Source organism: Malus sylvestris, chromosome 8, assembly GCF_916048215.2.
Source record: "Malus sylvestris chromosome 8, drMalSylv7.2, whole genome shotgun sequence".
Taxonomy (NCBI): Eukaryota; Viridiplantae; Streptophyta; class Magnoliopsida; order Rosales; family Rosaceae; genus Malus; species Malus sylvestris.
Genome location: NC_062267.1, coordinates 14,726,375 through 14,745,634, shown reverse-complemented (window position 1 = coordinate 14,745,634; position 19,260 = coordinate 14,726,375). Strand labels below are relative to the sequence as shown.

Sequence of the window (19,260 nt, the reverse complement as noted above, 5' to 3'; positions counted from 1 at the left end):
GGCGGTAGGTCCAATCAGGGGTTATTACAGCACGTGCTGCAGAAGATCCGCTACGGCCATAGCCGTTTTCTTCCTGCTGCTCTAGGGCAGTCATCAGTTCTAAAAACTCTTTTTTTTTTAGGTGTGATATTCACACACCATAAATTAACAAAGGGGGTATGAAAAGTAAAATAGAATGTGTGGATAGCACATCTTTTTTTTTTTGGGAAAAAAGTAATTTCATTACCAACGGGAAAGGGATCCTCTCCAGATAGCTTCCACCAAATCCTACCAATCAACAAATTTGGGCATTGAAATTTAATCCAACAGCTAAAAACATGGAGCTCCTTTAAAAATTGGCTAAATTGGATTAATGGTCCCAGTGATGAGAGGGTAATCGGAAGATAGCCCCCGTGGTAAAAAAATTCGGATTTCAACCCTCGCGGTGAACTCTGTTAGAATTTAAGCCCAAAATTAACATCTTTCTCGTCCGTCTCTTAACCCATTCAACCTTTGTTTATACCATATTTAGGGTCTCGTATTTAGATCTTGTACAAATATTCGAGGAACTTAAATGTAATTATGTGATAAAGGAATGGGCAAATATGTAATAAGTGAGGAGTCCTTATTCTATAAAAAGACCAATCACCCTCACAATTAGGGGAGGCCATTTATGGAGCCTTCTCACCCCTCTCATCCCCTCTCAAAGCTCTCACTCTCATAACTCTCTCTCCCTCACTTCTCAGAGAAATACAATACAATCAATGTGGACGTAGCCCAAACCTTGGGATGAACCACGATACATCTTGTGTTGTTTACATTTCTGCAGATTCACAGTAGGATTTACATTGTTCCAAGACCTCCGGTTTTGTGCATCAACATTTGGCACCATCTGTGGGAAACGACACGAAAAGCTATATCGGTTCTCTTTCATTTTTTTCACATCTACTGTGAATCTGCAGAAACTTAAGAAATAAAACATGGGTTCTCCTGCAGTGTTTGTGCAGCTCTCAGTCCTATTGAGCTGCTTCACTGTCTTCGGTAATGCAATTACCACTTTACCCGCCATTCTTTCACACCACACAGAGCTATCCCAATCGGGGATATCCAAATCAGGGTTCGGACTATCCTAATTGCGGATATCCTAACCAGATTAACCAGAGTCAGAGCTACCCACAACGCGAAAACTCGAATCAGTGGAGTTCGGCTCAAGGGGCAGGGAAAGGGCACTCATCAGTATCAAAACCCTAACCCCCAAAATCTACACTCGTGCAATCTTTCTCGCTCTCTGAAGTCATGGACCGCAGTTTCACGGCCAAGGATATCAGACAAGCCCAACCGAACTCCTGTTTGGGATCCTGACTCGTATCCCTTCGTATGGCTTCAGCACATAACTGCCGCAGTTCCGAGGTAAGAAGAAAGAAAAAGGGAATGTTGAATGTTTTCCGTCAACTAGAACTTGAAAAAAAAAAAAGCTTGTTGAAGACTCCCTGAGTCTGACTTAACCCAATACTTCAGCTTCAAAGAAGAAGGAATCTGCTCTGCTCGAGATTTTAGATCCCTACTTCGAGAAATCAAGCAGCTCCCCACTCTCAATGGCCTCCTCCGCTCGACCCGCTTCAGGCCGGGGCTGAAACTGGACGGAATTGTGTCCTCGTCGTCATTCACGTGAACGTCGAACTTCACGATGTCGTCCACTACGAACTTGAAGCCCTGAATCGCCAACACCTCCTATTCCGCCCCCTTTTCCGCCTTGGTCCTAGACTTCTTTGGCCGCGGCACGATCACGCTGATAACCGAGTCCAGAGTGAACGAGAACTCATTGAGTTCGACGACCCTGTTTGGAGTAGTCTCGACAGTTGCCGATTCACCGAAATTCCCTGTGATTTCACTCATCTTTGATCCGCCGTTTATTCCTAGCCCTCCGATGAGAATGTCTCACCTTGCAAATTGTGGTTTATTCGATGACGCTTTGGATGCAAAGCAAGGATTGGGATTTCGAATGAAGGAAATTTGGGAGTGGGTTTTGGAAATGGGAGAGATTAAAGAAGTGGGTAGGCTAGGAATTGGTGTAGAATGCAAGGGCATTGAGAAAGAAGCCATGGATGATAGCTCGGTGATAACAGCATCTCGGTCCGGCGTTCTCCATGGATGTCGTTGTTCTTTTCCAATACCTACTTTAGTACATGGTGCACATGCATGATAGCTCAGAGACATAAAGAGAGGAAAGTGAAAAGAAAAAGTAAAAGCAAATCTGCTTCTGCTGTTCCACAGGCTCGCAAAGCATCATTGGTTATGTTTTTGGAGATACGCGGGGGAAAGAGAAAAGCAGAAAAGAGGTGAGCCCTATTAGGAGCGGGGAGATCAAGAAAAGCAGCAGTGGAAAACAAAGCAGAAAAGAGAAAGCAAAAAAGCAAAAGAGAAAGCAAAAGCAAAGAATAAACACCCTACTAGAATGATGTGATTTGCTTTTCTTGTTTTTGTATAATGTAATTTATTTTTCCTATCTTTCAGAAACATCTGTATAAACCCCATCAAAGGGTAAAAAAAAAAAAGGGCAAAGCCCATTTATTATGGAGTGCGAAGGCCCATAAGCCCAAAATAGCAGCAACCAGGTGATCAAAAATACGCCCAGTACTCCAAAATTATTCAACAACCTGCCATTATTACCACCAACCAGGTGATGAAATGTACAACCTGTACTCTCCTTCATGCCACCAACCAGGTGATCAAAAGTACGTCCAATACTCCAAATTATACATGAGCATTACTCATGTCATTCATACATAAACATTTATGAGCATCACTCATGACAATCATACATAAACATTCATGACCATCACTCATGTTAACATTCATGAGCATCATTCATGACAACATCCATGAGCATCACTCATGTCAATCAACATAAACATTCATGAGCATCACTCATGTCAATCAGCTTCAAAAGCTTTATTCACAGAGCTCTAGCTTCAAAAGCTTCATTTACAGAGCTCTAGCTTCAAAAACTTCATTTATAAAAGCTCCAGCTTCGAAAGCTTCATTTACAGAGCTCTAGCTTCAAAGCTTCACTTGCAAAGCTTCACCTACAAAGCTTCAATACAGGGTATACAAATACCGCATCTGAACAACCGCCACTTCGGTCCATACATGGATTCAATTTGAAGTCTCCAACCAACAAACTCTATTGACCGAAGACTTGGGGACTACATTATGTACCATACATTGGGCCTCAACTGGGCCTCATGAAAAATACTTGGGGGACTTAGCCCATCACTTGTGTCTTGAGGAGCGAGCCCTTATTCTATAATAGGGACTCCCTCACCTTCATTAGAGAGCAACGCCGCCAGCTGAGCAACCACCTCGCCGCGAACATCAACTCTTAGCCCATCACTTATGTATTGAGGAGCGAGCCCTTATTCTATAAAAGGGACTCCCTCACCTTTAACGCCACAAGCCGAGCCAACCAAGGCAACATAAGCCACGAGCCAAGCAGCCTCACAACATGTGCTACTTCTAATTAAGCATCATATCAGATTGAGCATTGCTTCATATTGAGCATCAGTTTAAGACAACATCTAGTTACTTCGGCCCACACATGGACTGAATTTCAAGTCTCCAACTCTCTTGACTAAAGACTTGGGGGACTACTGTTTATACCATATTTAGGGCCTCGTATTTTAGATCTCGTACAAATACTTGAGAGACTTAAATGTAATTATGTGATAAAAGAAGGGGCAAATATGTAATAAGTGATGAGTCCTTATTCTATAAAAGGACCCCTCACCCTCACAATTAGGGGAGGCCATTTTTGGAGCCTTCTCATCCCTCTCATCCCCTCTCAAAGCTCTCACTCTCATAACTCTCTCTCCCTCACTTCTCAGAGAAATACAATACAATTCGTGTGGACGTAGCCCAAATCTTGGGGTGAACCACGATACATCTTGTGTTATTTACATTTCTGTAGATTCACGGTCAGATTTACGTTGTTCCAAGACCTCCGGTTTTGTGCATCAACAACCTTCATAACCAAAAGAGAAAAAAACTCATTCATCCAAGGCTATGAATTCGTTGAACCATGCTACGATTCCATTCAAATACTGAAAAACGAAATATTGGGTTGTGAAAACTAACTTACAGATTGAGGATGGTGTGGTTGGAGCCTCTCTCCAGTAAAAGAACCTTCAGGATTTGTAAAAATAAGAAAGAACCACAATTTTGGGTGGTAAATATAAACTTACTCAAACTTTACAAAATCTAAAGGTTAATAAATTACAAGGGATTGGAGCCAAAAGCTTGAAACTTCACAACCCATATCAAATCTCAGCCGCAGATGCCACCTGAGCGTGAAAGGAAGCTCATTTTTCTGGTTTTACCGTAAAGAAAGCTCCTTTTTTTTTTCTTTTGGGTATCCTACTTAGAGAAAGAGCTGAAATTTAAAAACTTGCTCGGATTGAATTAACCCAGAGAACACAAAAAGTGATACTGCTTTGGACCAGAAAATTTAAAATCCAATGAAATCTTTGGGGGAAGGGTGAGATTGTTAATTTTGGGTTAACGGAGAGTTCACATAAATGTTAATTTTGGACTTAAATCCTAACGAAGTTCACCACGAGGGTTTAAATCTGAATTTTTTCACCACGGGGACTATCTTCCGATTACCCTCTCACCACGGAGACCATTAATCCAATTAGTCTTAAAAATTATAATAACTTTAATCGTTGAATCAAATTTCAAAGACCCGAATTTATTGATTGGTAGGAATTGGTGGAAAGGATCTTGAGAGGATCCCTTTCCTTACCAACACATCAAATATACAAGGAGGAGGGCAAAAAACATGATAAGCATAAAAGAAAAAAGAAAAAGAAAACAAACGAAAAGTCTAAAAAAACTTTAGTTTTAATGAAATATGACAAATAAAGGTGTAGTGAATAGTACCAAAGAAAGGTAAAAATGTGGTTTTTCGTTAAAAGTGAACAGTACCGGAAGTGTTAGTAAAACTTCCTAAGAGAAATGGACCTCCAACAAAACAAAGTAAAAGACTGAAACAGACACTTGAGCCCAACAAAACAACCAAAACAAACCCTAACAATCTGCACACAGCACCGTCGTCAATGCACTGTAGTCTCTTTTGAATGAGATTAAAATTTCAAAGCATATTAAAAGTGCCAAAACCATAACACATTATAAATTTATAATATTGAACAAGTGCGAAAAATGTCAAAAAAAATATGCAAACGCTCGTTATTGCATCCTTTAAGCTTTGACTAAGCGTTTGGATTTTTAAAACCCAATAAACCCTCATGAACAGTATTTTTTTTGGAGTTCAAAATAAAGAAAATTTCATAATAATAATGTATAGGTGTGCAAAATGTTAAAAGAAATGCAAACCCACATGATTGCATTCTCTACGCTTAGATAATGGTTACATTATCGTTTAGATTTTTAAAACCCTCCAAACCCTCATGAATAGTGTTATTTTGTCACATCCTGGCCCGGGTCCACCACATCCCGGGTCCATTCCACCACTATAGCACAATATTGTCCGCTTTGGGCTTACCATTCCCCCACGGTTTTGTTTTTGGGATCTCACAAGCAACTTCCCAGTGGGTCACCCATCCTGGGAGTGCTCTGACCTTCATCTCGCTTAACTTCGGAGTTCCTACGGAACCCGAAACCAGTGAGCTCCCAAAAGGCCTTGTGCTAGGTAGGGATAGAAATATACATTTAAGGATCACTCCCATGGGCGATGTGGGATGTTACAATCCACCCTCTTAGGGGCCCGACGTCTTCGTCAGCACACTTCCGGCCAAGGATTGACTCTGATACCAATTGTCACATCCCGACCAGGGTCCACCACATCCAGGACCCATTCCACCACCGTAGCACGATATTGTCCGTTTTGGGCTTACCATTCCCTCACGGTTTTATTTTTGGGAACTCACGAGCAACTTCCCAGTTGGTCACCCATCCTGGAAGTGCTCTGGCCGGGCTTACCATTCACTCACGATTTTGTTTCTGGGAACTCACAAACAACTTCCCAGTGGGTCACCCATCTTGGGAGTGCTCTAACCTCCTTTTTACTTAACTTCAGAGTTCCTATGGAACCCGAAGCCAGTGAGCTTCCAAAATGCCTCGTGCTAGGTAAGGATGAGAATATATATTTAAGGATCACTCCCATAAACGAAGTGGGATGTTACATATTTGTTTTAGTACAAAATTAATAAAAATTCATAGTAATTAATGTAGAAATATGAAAAATGTAAAAAAAAAAATATATATATATATATACACACACACACACACAATCATTCGTAATGACACGCTTTACAAATTTGTGAACAAGTCAACCCTAAAATTCAACATCATAATCCATAAACTCTAGATTTTTATTTAACCCCTATGCTCTATTTTTCTCACTGGATTTTATTTTTTAGATTTTCTTTTTTTAAAATGAGATCTTTTAGCGGATGCAAAAAAATGTTCGATTCATATTGTTGATATCACGTTTCAATGTTTACAAATATGAGTCAATGTTATATAGTTTCTAAAGACTTATAAACTCCAAGCAATATTTTCACTAACCGTAAAAATCTGAACGTGATATTAATGATCCAAACAATTCTTCTTTCCGCATCCACTAAAAAAAATCATGTTATCAAAACGAAAATTTGAAAAAAAAAAAACGAAATTCATTGAGTGATCAAGCGAAGCTTCATAAACTCTATTTACATGCATGTCACTTAATTGGATGATCCATATGCTTGCAATCTTCCTCTTCATGATTGATCACATAAAACTCCCCAAATGTTGAGACTCTTAAGTGTATCTATACTGATAAATCTAGCAACGAATGATGGAGTGATAAATTTGATGTGCTAGCCCCTTGGATCAATATAGAATGCTTAAAGTTTTTCTCTCTTTTCCCTAGTGGATAATTAAAATGAACAACCTTTGCATTATCTTTCTGAGAGGAAACACACGAAGTATTTAAAGACTCCTTGCCGTGCCCCCTTTAGCCGTACCTCCCTAGGGTTAGGTGACATGGACTTATCATATAAACAGTGCCTGACATTATACGTCAATCCCACATTTCTTGTATTCCACATAGAAGCACCTAGAGAACTGATCGTTATACTTGAAAAACAACCACTTGAACTGATCGATATACTTGAAAAACAACCACCTGAACAATAAGCACAAATGGATCCAAATCAAAAGAAACAATAATGCACGAAACAACGCGAATGGCTTGTAGCTTAGTTTGTTTTTTTGGAAAAAAACTTGTAGCTTAGTCAAGAGAAAAATGAAAAAAGGAAACCAATTTATCTTTGCTCTAAATATGAAATCCAAATTCAAAAGAAACCCATCATAAAAAAAACCAACAAATTTCAAGAACTTTCATTCACAAATTTTAGAAATAATGACTTGCCTGATAAAAGAATAGCTTTAGGGTGTTGTGGAAACGCAACCAAGTTGATGTGAGTTTTAGGAGAGTAATCTGAAATCTTACTTTGTCAAATGCTTAGAGAATTACACATTCAACAGACCATAAAAAATTTAAAACTCTAACCTATAAATAAACAAATAAAACAATCTATAACCAAAATATGGGATAAAGTGTCGATGGCTCTTCGAGCTTTTACAGCATTTTTTTACGGTTGAATCAGAATATTCAAAAGAGAAAAACAATACAATTAGTTTTACATTAATTTAAGCTAGCTTAGATATAATTGTAAGATTTGAATTGAAAAAATAAGAGACAAATCAAGAATAGGTTTTGCAATTAAAAGTTGAAATAATATCAAGGGTAATTCTCATTTTGAAATAAGATTTCAAACTTTCATACATCAAGTTTTTTTATCCCAATTTCATACCTAGAGTGAGAATTGTGGGACATTTTCATATTTCTGATAGACTTGTCGTAAAAAAAACTCCGTCAATGTGTGACGTAACACCTATGTGGACAATGAATGGATGCCACGTATCATTGTGGGCACATGTGCACATTAAAAATTAAAAACTAAAATAAAGAAAAGAAAATAGCAACAACCTCTCTTCCCTCCTGCCTTTCCCACTGCCACATCTCTCTCACCCATCGTAAACTGCAAACCACATTAGTCACACCATTTTCAACCCCAATTCAGCCCCACCCTCATTCCCAAACAAATTCCTCTATAATAAACAACCAAACCCATAGAACTCCACCTCAGAACTCCAAAAATTCAAAACTCAGAACGAAAAACTTCCAAACCCTAGTACTACAAAGAAGCGGGAGGAACTCCAGGAGAATGTAGGTGATTTTAATTTTCAACACAGGTTCCAGGGAGGATATTGTTCCTATTTTTTTTTTCTCTGTTTGATTTTTAATTTTTTTTTGTTTTTTAATTTTTAATTTTTTGATGTCCACATGAAGCAACAGTGACACGTGATGTCCAATCATTTTCTAAGTGGATGCCACGTCACGTATTAAAGGAGCTTCTAACGAAAGCCTAACAAAAGTATGAAAGTGTCTCACAATCCTCACTTTAAGTATAAAGTTGTGATAGAAAAAAAACTTGATGTATTTAAAGTTTGAAAATATTAGAGAATATTGTTTCATTTCCATTGATAAAAGATGACAAAAGTTGTTCACTGAAACACCAAAAGAAGAAAAGAAGAAAAGAAAAGAAAAACAAAAAGAAAAGGGTGTCATCCATCTACTTGGACAACAAATAAAATAAGGAAAGAAAAAGGGTTTTTATCATAAATGATCCCTGACATTGATCAAACACATCATTTTGGTCCCTGACATTGAAAATCAATAGAAATGGTCCCTGACATTGATCAAACACATCACAAATGGTCCTTCTGTTAAAAACTTTTTGGGCAATTTTCAAAGCTTTGTAATTCAATCGTTTCTTAACCAAATTCGACCCATGATATATCAAAATGAAGATAGAAAAGTGTAGAACAAGATTATACCTATTTGGAAGCCCAATGGTTGCCGGCGATGTCCGGAAAATAGCCTCAAATGTGACTGGTCCGCGAAAACACTGCAAAACTAGCCTGAAATGGGGTAAACTTTAAACATTCATAACTTCTTCAATACTTAATGAAATTGAGTGATTCAAAAATGAAAATCATACTTCTCAACGAGACAAAGAGAATGGTACCTTTATTGACTGCTAATTTACTGTGGTTTGACCGTAAAATGGCTCGAACTTGGATAACCATTTTCGAGTTAGCCAATTTCGAGTCGTTTTCCGGCCAAACTACGATGAGTTAGCCATCAAGAAAGATACCATTCTCTTAGTCTCATCTAGAAGTATGATTTTTGTTTTTGAATCACTCGATTTCGTTGATTATTGAAGAAGTTATGAATGTTTAAAGTTTACCCCATTTCAGGCGAGTTTTCCAGTTTTTTTGTTGACCAGTCACATTTGAGGCTATTTTCCGGCCATCTACAACAACCATTGGGCTTCCAAATAGGTATAATCTTGTTCTACACGTTCCTAGCTTCATTTTGATATATCATGGGTCGAATTTGGTTAAGAAACGATTGAGTTACGAAGTTTTGAAAATTGCCCAAAAAGTTTTTAACGGAATGACCATTTGTGATGTGTTTGATCAATGTCAGGAACCATTTCTATTGATTTTCAATGCCAGGGACCAAAATGATGTGTTTGATCAATGTCAGGGACTATTTATGATAAAAACCCAAAGAAAAAAGATAAAGAAGAGATGGCAGCTAATGACGTGGGATTAATGTCCCACTTTTGACTTGACCTCACTTGATTCTTCTTCTTCGTCCGGTCTGATAATTGAGAGAAAAACATAGAGCTCTCATTCTCTCATCCATATTAGAAATAAGAGAAAATTTGAAATTCTCTCCATACCTCACTGAATTTGGTCTACAAATTCATGGGGAAGAGTAGTATACACGAAGGTAAATTAATCTTGGTTTCGGTCCAGTTTCAAATTATGCTCAATTTCAAATTAAGACGGCCCAGTTTGGAAAAAGAAAGATGCTTTAGCCTTCAGAAATCTGAAAGCCTCCAACGAATTGAAAGCATAGTTCCTAAAAAAACAGGAATCATACATACATGTCAAACTGGGAGTAATCTGGTTGAAGATGTGAGAGACCATTCATTTATGTGAAACCATCACAAGTCTTACTCATCTGCCCCCCAATCTCTTCCACTCCTCCATCATCTGTATTAATGAAACAATCAAAACTTAAGTGACCATCTTGTAGGAACTCAAATTCAAAACAAAATATTAAGTCTCATAAAAAAATATATGAAGTCTTCCTAAAATTCATAGATGTATATGTGAACCCAGATAAAAATTATTCAATTAAGATAAAATTCATAAATGGGTCATCTAGAATCAGAACTATAAACAAACAGCGTACGCAAAAATAAAAATTACTAATAAATTTATAAACAAACATCATAACCCACAACCAACTAACCTAAAAATGCACAAAATCAAAATAATAATCCAAGAAAAAAAAAACGAACAAATCGCACAGAAAACCCAGTAAGAAACAAAACAATCTAACAAATCCCACACAAAAAATCCAAATAAAAAAACCGAAAACAACAAATTATTCACTAATTATTCATACAAAGCTGGACAAAGGTATTTAACATACCGATTGAAGTGAGAAATCCGAGTCCCAACGCTTGCTGATTTTAAAAATTTGTATATACACGAAACGAATTTGTGCATGCAAAAGCTTGAATGTTCACAGAAATGTCGAGGATCGTGGTTTTTTTAGAAAGAAGAACAACGGCGATGGCTTAGTTTTGTGAGAGAAGAAGAGAGCAGCGCCGATTTAGTTTTGTATGTGGAATAAGAGGTGAGTAAAGTGCCACACGTCCCACTAAACACGCGTAAGGATTCCCAGCCAACAACTCACTTAAGGGAAAAATCGTAAATTCACTGTGTAACAATATGAAAATGCTGGGTATGGAAGTAGTTGGAGGGGCTTTGTGAATGCATTGTTGGTGAATAATGTTTCTCAACTGAGTTTTAGTATAGTTATAATGTTGTGACCTAAAATTTAGAGGGTGAAGAATAGGGGTGCGCCAAGAAGGAAGGGAGGGGTGTGAGGAATTGTAGTTCTATTCCTCATGGCTTGTGCCTTTATTTATAGTAAACAATAGGGAGAAAGAAACTTGCTTCCCAAGAATACAAAGTATAATAGGAAAAGACTCTCCTAGACTACATAGTTTCTAAATCAAATCTATTATGAATTTACACAATCATATCATATAAAATATATTTATAACACTCTTATATGCAAATACTTAAGTAGTAGTCGGATAAGATCTTTATGCAAATGTAGAATTAGTTGATGAAGTCGTCTCTTCTAGTTGAAACCAATGGCAGAGCTAGGAAATTTTTACCATATGGGCTAGCTTAAAGATTTAAACAAAGAAACTTAATATTGTATTTTTCAGAGTATGCTCTAGCTTAAGAAAATTTCACAAGGTGAGCTGAGAATTTTCGTTATTAAACAAACACGTGTTAAAATTCAAACAAATCCAAAGTTGTACATGTACAATAAGCGATGAGAAAAAGGATGTAACAAAAAGAGATCGTTTGTAAACTATATTACATAATTTTATATGGTTAAACCAAGAGAATTAAGATTAGTAACTAAATATATAATGGGTTACATTCGAAAATCAATAAAAATTACATGTAAAATATTAGTTTTTTATGAAAAGCTACCTGGGCTATAGCCTAAGGTAGCCCTTAACATGGCTACGCCATTGGTTGGAACAAGTAGCAAGCGCGATTATCATATATAAATTGCAAGTAGGAGTAAGTCTCACCAAAACATTCTATAATACAACCAAACGGGACAAAACCGGACATAAGTACCCAAAAAAGCATACAAGGGTATGACCATCCTACAATGATGTCTCGCCAAAACCTCTTTGGGTTAGCAAAAACCCAGTGGGAAAAGCTCATGATCTAAGGGAAGAAATGTATTAAGGTCAAGTAAGTATACTTCCGGATACTCCCCTTGAGAACTACAAGTATTGAAAATGAGATAGTTACGAATGCCAATTCCTCGAACAAGCTTCTGGAAGGTTGATTCCAGCAGTGACTTCATAAAGAGGTCGACAATATTGTCTCTGTTACAAATCTGCTTGACTTCAATCTTCTGATGGTTTGTTGATGTGATGTAAATGCAATAAGCTTGGTGTTGACTTTGCTGATGCATCATTTCTTGATCACCATACATGCAACATTGTCTTCATAAACCATAGTTAGGACTTAAAGATGGATGAAAATTCCGTAAGTGCTTCAAATATGCTCAATGACGGCTAATATCCACTCACGTGTGGCATTGTGAGGAAACCTATTTCGTCAACAGTGGAATAATCTGGACGTCGTGATCAAGGAGACATGTACTACACCTGCAGGTGTAGTGATGGTGGTGCTCAAGGTCTATACCTATCTCGAAGCCTCGAATTTGGTTGAGGAAGATGGCAAAAAAAAAAAAAAAAAAAAAAAAGCACGGATGAAGCATTGATTCGAACTAAGGTCTATTTCGTGGACCTCCAAAATATTGCTATGTTTGTAATGGTAAATACATAAACCAGTTGGGAACGTGCCTTGTGTTGATTAGACAAGTAACTGGCGTCAACAAACTAACAAGACAAACATCATTTCAGAGACCAAGAGGGTGTGGTATATTTTGAGATGCAGGGGGATAAAATAAGCCTAAATTTGTAGTAAAGGAAGAATGTCTTTAACACTAATTCAATGGTTTCATATGGAACTTCGGGCCTCATAACCTCTACAAAAGTTTCATTTACATCTAGCGTACGAACAACAATGGATTTACTCAAAGATGACACCTACTGGGTGTAGTTCAACTCGTAGACCAGAATACCATCAAATAATATTTTTGTTAAGTACTTGTAAGCATTGCATTCAGTTCACAAATGTTAGACAAAAAGGACAAACTTCAAATGGAAAAATGAAAACATACCCAGGGCAAACAAACTTTGAAATGAATAATTGAAGATCAATAGACAAAAATTAACAAGGTGTGTGAATAACACTGTCTATAAAAACGAATCCTATTGGAAGAGAGAATATAATGAGGTTTTAGCCCACGTGTCAGCGCACAGGGTTGATAGATTTGTGGAAGCTCTGCAATCCCTAGTGTGACTCGCACTTTTCCTTCACCAGCAGCTAACTCGGAGCGCCCCGACTCAGCCCTAATCCTACGAGTCTCTGACAGTTGGTTTCCCGCCCCGGCGACTCCGACCTGGTAAATCGCTGTAAGATCGCCTAAATTCTCACTTTATTACCCTAATTTTCCGTGTTTTAGCATTTAGTTATGAGATTAAGTGGATCGTTTTGACCTTGGACTTGGATTATTAGCAACTGTTTGGATGCCGAGAAAAGGTGGGAAAGTGAAAGAAAGTTAAATTGTGTGTTTAATCTGTATTTTAGGTTTAGAATAAGCAAATTCAACGGTAAATAACGGCTTTCAACTTCTTTAATCCTTAATTATGGGGTTATCGATTGTGCATTTGTCTGTGAAATTGTAAATATATTTTAAATTTTTTGGTTGTATATCTTACTGTAATGTTGTTACTGCTGCTGTGGATTGAAAGAATTGTTTGAGTGGATAAAAACTTTTACCCTTTGTTACTTTGGAGTTTTCTGACAAATGCATGCTCAAAGTGATGAGATTTTCATCCTTTTACTATTTAGATTTTACTACTGATGTACAAAAATGGATGTTTTGTATAGGGTTACTTTTATTGATTCCGTCGTGCCTTAGCCTGAAAGGGGAGGAGGGTTCGTTAGGCACGACGGAATCACTTTCCTGTTAGGCATGACGGAATCACATTCTGTCATGCCATATGCCGCTGGGCGCTCAACTGTCTTCGCAATTCATTGTACATCGTGAAACTTTGAAATTCAAGGTTGCATATGTTGTTCAAACTTTTGGTTTAATGGTGTCTGAAAAGATTTTTCTTGTATGATTGTTATTTCAGATGGAACAAGTTTCTCTTAACACCGAGCCTGTATTTGACGAAGGGGATGACTATGAATTGAAGGGAGATTTTACCGAGCATGATAATGGAACTGGGGAAACACACAGAAAAAGGACCCCTGAGAACCTACGGTGGGTTTGGAGTTCGATTCATCTGATGAAGCCTATGATTTTTACAATATCTATGGGAAAGAGCCGGGATTTGGCATCAGAGTAAGCAATTCATGGTTCAGATCAAAGAGAAAAGAGCGGTATCGAGCAAAGTTAGGTTGCAGCAGTGCAGGTTTCAAGAAAAAGAGCGAAGCCAATAATCCAAGACCCGAAACAAGAACTGGTTGTCCTGCAATGGTAGTTATCAGGCTGGTGTACTCCAAACGGTGGAGAATAGTCGAATTAGAGCTTGAACACAATCATCAGGTGAGTCCCCAAATCAAAAGGTTTTACAAGTCACATAAGAAAATGATCCTTGCTGTCAAAGTGCACAACCGCCACCGGAGCCTGTTACAGAAGTTCATACTATCAAGCTGTATCAAACACCTGTTATGGACGTTGGGTGCAGTGGATACTCAAAGTTTAGCGAAACTGAAGGTTTGAATTCGGCTGATCTCTCTAATCACTTGGAACTTAAAGAAGGAGACGCTCATGCAGTTTACAATTACTTTTGTCACATGAAATTGACGAACCCTGATTTCTATTATCTAATGGATCTTGATGACGACAGATGCCTGAGGAATGTGTTTTGGGCTGATGCTAGGTCCAGGGCTGCATATGGCTACTTTTGCGATGCAGTTGCAATTGATACAACATGCTTGGCAAACAAATTTGAAATCCCCCTGATTTCATTTGTTGGCGTAAATCATCATGGAAAATCAGTTTTGTTGGGCTGCGGCTTCCATGGGCAAGAGTCAGCGGAAAATTTTGTTTGGATGCTCAGGGCGTGGCTCAAATGCATGCTCGGGGGCCCTCCACATGTCTTCATTACCGATCAATGCAAGCCCCTGCAAAATGCAGTGTCTGAGGTTATCCCGAATGCTCGCCATTGCTTTTGTTTGTGGGATATCATGCAGAGAGTTCCAGAGAAATTGGGAGGGCTGAGGGGATACAACGAAATCAAGAGACATTACACAACGCAGTCTATAATTCCTTGAAGATGGCTTCAGACATTGTATGAAGATCGGCAGATGTGGGTTCCAGTGTACGTAAAAGACACATTTTTCGCAGGAATGATCCCTATCCGAGAAAACGAGAGCTTGACTCCATTTTTTGATGGTTATGTACATACGCATATGTCGTTTAAGGAATTTGTTGATAAGTACGATCTAGCGCTACATAGGAAGCGCATCAAAGAGGTGGCGGCAGATGTGGAGTCGAGAAGTTCAATCGTTGAACTAAAATCGAGATGTAATTTCGAAGAACAGCTACGGAAGGTATATACGAAGGAAATTTTCCAGTTGGAGGTTGAGGGCATGCACTCCTGTTTCAACACAAGGCAGGTGAATGTGAACGGGCCTATGCTAACCTACATAGTCAAGGAACGGGTTGAAGTTGAAGGAAACGAGAAGGAAGTCAGATGCAATGAGGTTTTGTATGAAACAACACAGGTCGATATCCGATGCATCTGCAGTTTGTTCAACTACAAACGTTATCTATGCAGGCATACGTTGAACGTTCTTAATTATAACGGCGTGAAAGAAGTCCCATCGCGCTACATTCTGCCGCGTTGGAGTAAAGATTTCAAGTCCAGGTATCTTCTCCATCACGGCTCCAGTAATATCAATATGTATAACCCAGTGTACTGGTATAATCATCTCTATAAACTTGCCCTTCCCGTTGCGGAAGAAGGGGCACAATCGGAAGAACATTATAAGACTACCTTACACAAGCATTGGTGGAGTTATTAAACAAGCTTCATCTTGTAGAGGATATCCAAGTGTAACATACAACGGTATGTAGATATATCCTCTTGAAAGATGACTCTGCTGTTTCTTTTCAATTGCATTCATATGCTCACTCACGAACAAAGCTCTTCGGTCTATTAATCGAATTCATAATGCACGAAAGAACTAGATAAATAAGACCAGCCATAAATATAATAAGCTCATCAAGCTATAGTTTTCAAGAAACATACAACCTTGCGGCCAAAAGATAAAAAAGAAAATACAAGCCCAACCAGTTCAAAACTCCCACGGACTACACACACAAATGAGCGATTTGAAATCACATAAACACAAGAATCTCACAACTTACGTCAGTGGAAGTTCAATTTGAAAAATCTCATATACCCAGATGAGGAAGAAAACGAAGAGAAAGCACGTTCCAATCTCACTTGTTTGTCATTCACTACTTCAAGCAGGAGGGTAGTGCGAGGCCATGGCAAACGAAAGCCAGCACAACATAAATTACTATTAGCACAAGGAATATCAATGCAACCCTGCAAAATTCAAAGCACTTAGGTAACTTGCCAGAAAATTTACGATAAACTGAAGTTTGAATACGTAGTTGAATTGACTTGACAGTCAAGCAATCTAATATGCCAGAGTGTCAGATATAAAACATTACCCGTTACACAAAAGTATAAAACGCTCTTGCCAGACAATCTAACACAAACTGTGGTTTGTATACATAGCTGAATTGACGGTCTAGACTAGCAACATAACATTCCATACCGGCTGACATAAAAGCATCACGGTTGCATAAAACACTCGTGCCAGACAATAGCACAAACTGTGGGTTGAATACATAGTTGAATTGACAGTCTAGCAACGCAACAATTACATAAAACACTCTTGCCAGATAATCAAACACAAACTATGGTTTGAATACATAGATGAATTGACAGTACAGTAATGTGACTGTCTGACATGAAAATGTAACCATTGCACAAAGTACACACAACTCTTTCAAATCATAAGATGAAAAGAAACGAAAAATTGATAATTTCGAAGTTTCTGTAGCTATTGAATTGAGGTTTGAGCTTAGAAAACATACGTGAGCTTAACATTTCTCCACCACACAGTGCTTCTGAAACGGCGAGCTTGCTTTCTGAACCGGAAGGTATTGCCTTGCATATTAGCAGTTTTATCAACCAGCAACTCCAAGCGATCCCCTCTTTCCAAAACTTTGTCAATGTTCTCAATCATAACATTTCGCACCTACAAATCCGAAAACTCAATAAGAAATCAAACCGCAATCAATACGAAAAAGAACAAACAAATTGGAACCAAATTCCACAATTGAACTTGATCAGTTGGTGACAAATTGACATCTTTTTACCTGGCTCATTTCGCCTTTGAGTCGATTGATCCTATCGGCATTAGGATCATTGGAGTAATACTCCATCTGCTGGCTCAAAACCCTAGAAAACTCATCGTTCATGCCGTAAGCCTGAGCCGAATGAACAGCGCGGCCGTAGGTCCTCACGAACCTCTGATGAATGTCTTCAAGAAAAGCGAATGGCATTCTCCCTGCACAAAAAAATCGAACAAAATAAAAAGAAATTAAAAAAAAAGAAATTTGGAGAGGGGAATTGAGAATTGGGTCAAACAAAACGACGACGTACGGGCGGCGGTCTCGTCGGCCATACAGAGGACGGTGAGGCCATCGGTGCGCTTGACGTGGAAGATGTAGCGATCTTGAGAGTAGGAGACGTGGGTGTCGCTGTCTCCGGGGATTTTTTCGAGAATTTGCCTGGAGATTGTGCTCGCGTTCGTCGACGTGCCGCTGAACTCCGCCAGCACCACCGATCCTCGTGCTACCAGCGCGTACAGTATCGCCATCTCCCCACCACCACAACCACCGCCAAGATCAGCTCAAATCTCTCTCTAAAAAATTATGGTGAGCTCGCGACGTCGACCGATTTTCTCGTAACTGAATCAGCGATCTTCGAAAACGAAAGTTAAGAACTTTCACACACACGCACTCTCTGTAAACTCTGTTTTATTTTTTTTATTTATATTTTTCGGCGGAAATTGGTGAAATTCTGGTTGTTTATAGAGCCGGTTCGGTACGGTTACTTTATTAAATTTTTTGTACCAATTATCGTATTACATTTTTGATTTGGCAAAATTTATTACCATTACCGTATCAAACTATTCGTATACTGAAGTTCGGTATTGCCAAATAGTTCGGTTGATATGGTATGTCAATGATAATTACCACTTTAATGGAACAAAATCTGTTTTGTTTTTTTTAACCCAATTCAAGGGCAAAACTTTTTTTTTTTGCACCTTTATCTCATACATTGTAGCCTAAACTCATCTATTATTCATCATTTGCAATTCACACACACAATAATTCAAATGATATATCAAGATTCATGATGAAAATTAAGCTTACAATCCAAACAGAAGTTACGAACCAAAACAAATAGAAGTTAACAATTCAAATAGAAGTTAAAGTTTCAAACCAAATGAAATTGGAACTAAACTTCAAAAAGTAAAATTCATTAATCAATTCTTCAAGCTTGAGATGTTGAAGCTTTTGGAGGAGGCATTGAACTTGTAGAAGATTGAGTTTGTGTCAAGCCTACATTACAAACAAAGAAAACATATTAGTAGCAAGAAGAATTAAAGTTGAAAACCATTTAATAAATAATTTACTAAAAAAATCAAAGTATATCTTACTTGTTTTCACTTCTTCCATTTCCCTGTAAAATTGAAGCATATTTTTCGTTGGTTCCTTGTAGAAGTTTACTTCATTCGCCCTAAGTCAATAGCTAGTACACACTAGTGCATCTACCATTTTAGGAGTCAAGGATGCCCTAAAAGGGTTCACAACCCTCCTCCCTAAGCTAAATGCATTTTCACTAGCAATGGTAGAAGTGGGGATTGCAAAGATATCCTTGGTTATTTGTGAAAGAATTGGGAACTCTTTTATGTTTGATTTCCACCAACTAAAAAAATCAAAGTCACCAACAACAATGCTAATATAAGTAGAGTTTTTTTTTTTTTTTTTTTTTTTTTTTTTTTTTTTTCCAATTATAGAAAATTTGGAGTGCAAAATGAGATTTTTGGAGTACCAATAATAATTTCTTATTATAAATGTGTGTTACATAATTATATATTATATTATATTTTCGGTACGGTATGGTAATACCGTGGTAATGGTATCCATTACCAATACCGTGCCATAAAATTTGGTACGGTACAATACCATACCATTACCGATTGGCACAAAATCAGTATGACATGGTTGACAATTCGGTTGGCACGACAATGTGGTAAAAAAAAATCCACTTTGTAGTGTTTGGCTAATAATTGGAATAA

General features: G+C 38.0%; 2 protein-coding genes, 1 long non-coding RNA gene and 1 pseudogene across 8 annotated transcripts; 2 read left to right on the top strand and 2 right to left on the bottom strand.

Annotated features, from left to right (window-relative positions):
* The window catches only part of LOC126631395 (probable sucrose-phosphate synthase 1), a 98,275-nt pseudogene that overhangs the window by 48,612 nt on the left and 30,403 nt on the right, over positions 1–19,260 (top strand).
* LOC126632922 (uncharacterized) lies at positions 6,309–10,816 on the bottom strand. Of its 2 annotated transcripts, XR_007626879.1 has the most exons (3): positions 10,619–10,816; positions 10,065–10,173; positions 6,309–7,165 (listed from the first exon to the last, which is right to left on the bottom strand). It is a non-coding gene; the product is annotated as an uncharacterized LOC126632922 (long non-coding RNA). The 2 variants fall into 2 exon arrangements; XR_007626878.1 differs by lacking the exon at positions 6,309–7,165 and having other exon boundaries at positions 9,909–10,173.
* On the top strand, positions 13,105–15,989 carry LOC126632914 (protein FAR1-RELATED SEQUENCE 6-like). Of its 5 annotated transcripts, none has more exons than XR_007626869.1 (3): positions 13,105–13,261; positions 13,750–13,898; positions 13,998–15,919. XR_007626869.1 is itself a non-coding variant. In XM_050303454.1 (2 exons), exon 2 carries the CDS (start codon positions 15,178–15,180, stop codon positions 15,895–15,897), a length of 720 nt encoding a protein of 239 aa, XP_050159411.1. In that variant the 5' UTR covers positions 13,105–13,261; positions 13,998–15,177; the 3' UTR covers positions 15,898–15,989. The 5 variants fall into 5 exon arrangements, 2 of the variants coding, with proteins under 2 accessions (XP_050159411.1, XP_050159410.1); XR_007626867.1 differs by having other exon boundaries at positions 13,108–13,271; XR_007626868.1 differs by lacking the exon at positions 13,750–13,898 and having other exon boundaries at positions 13,114–13,271; positions 13,998–14,584; positions 14,718–15,919.
* On the bottom strand, positions 16,061–17,946 carry LOC126632915 (vesicle-associated membrane protein 711). Its single transcript, XM_050303455.1, has 4 exons — positions 17,556–17,946; positions 17,270–17,460; positions 16,985–17,148; positions 16,061–16,427 (listed from the first exon to the last, which is right to left on the bottom strand). The coding sequence occupies exons 1-4, from the start codon at positions 17,770–17,772 to the stop codon at positions 16,337–16,339; spliced, it is 663 nt and encodes a 220-aa protein (XP_050159412.1). The 5' UTR covers positions 17,773–17,946; the 3' UTR covers positions 16,061–16,336.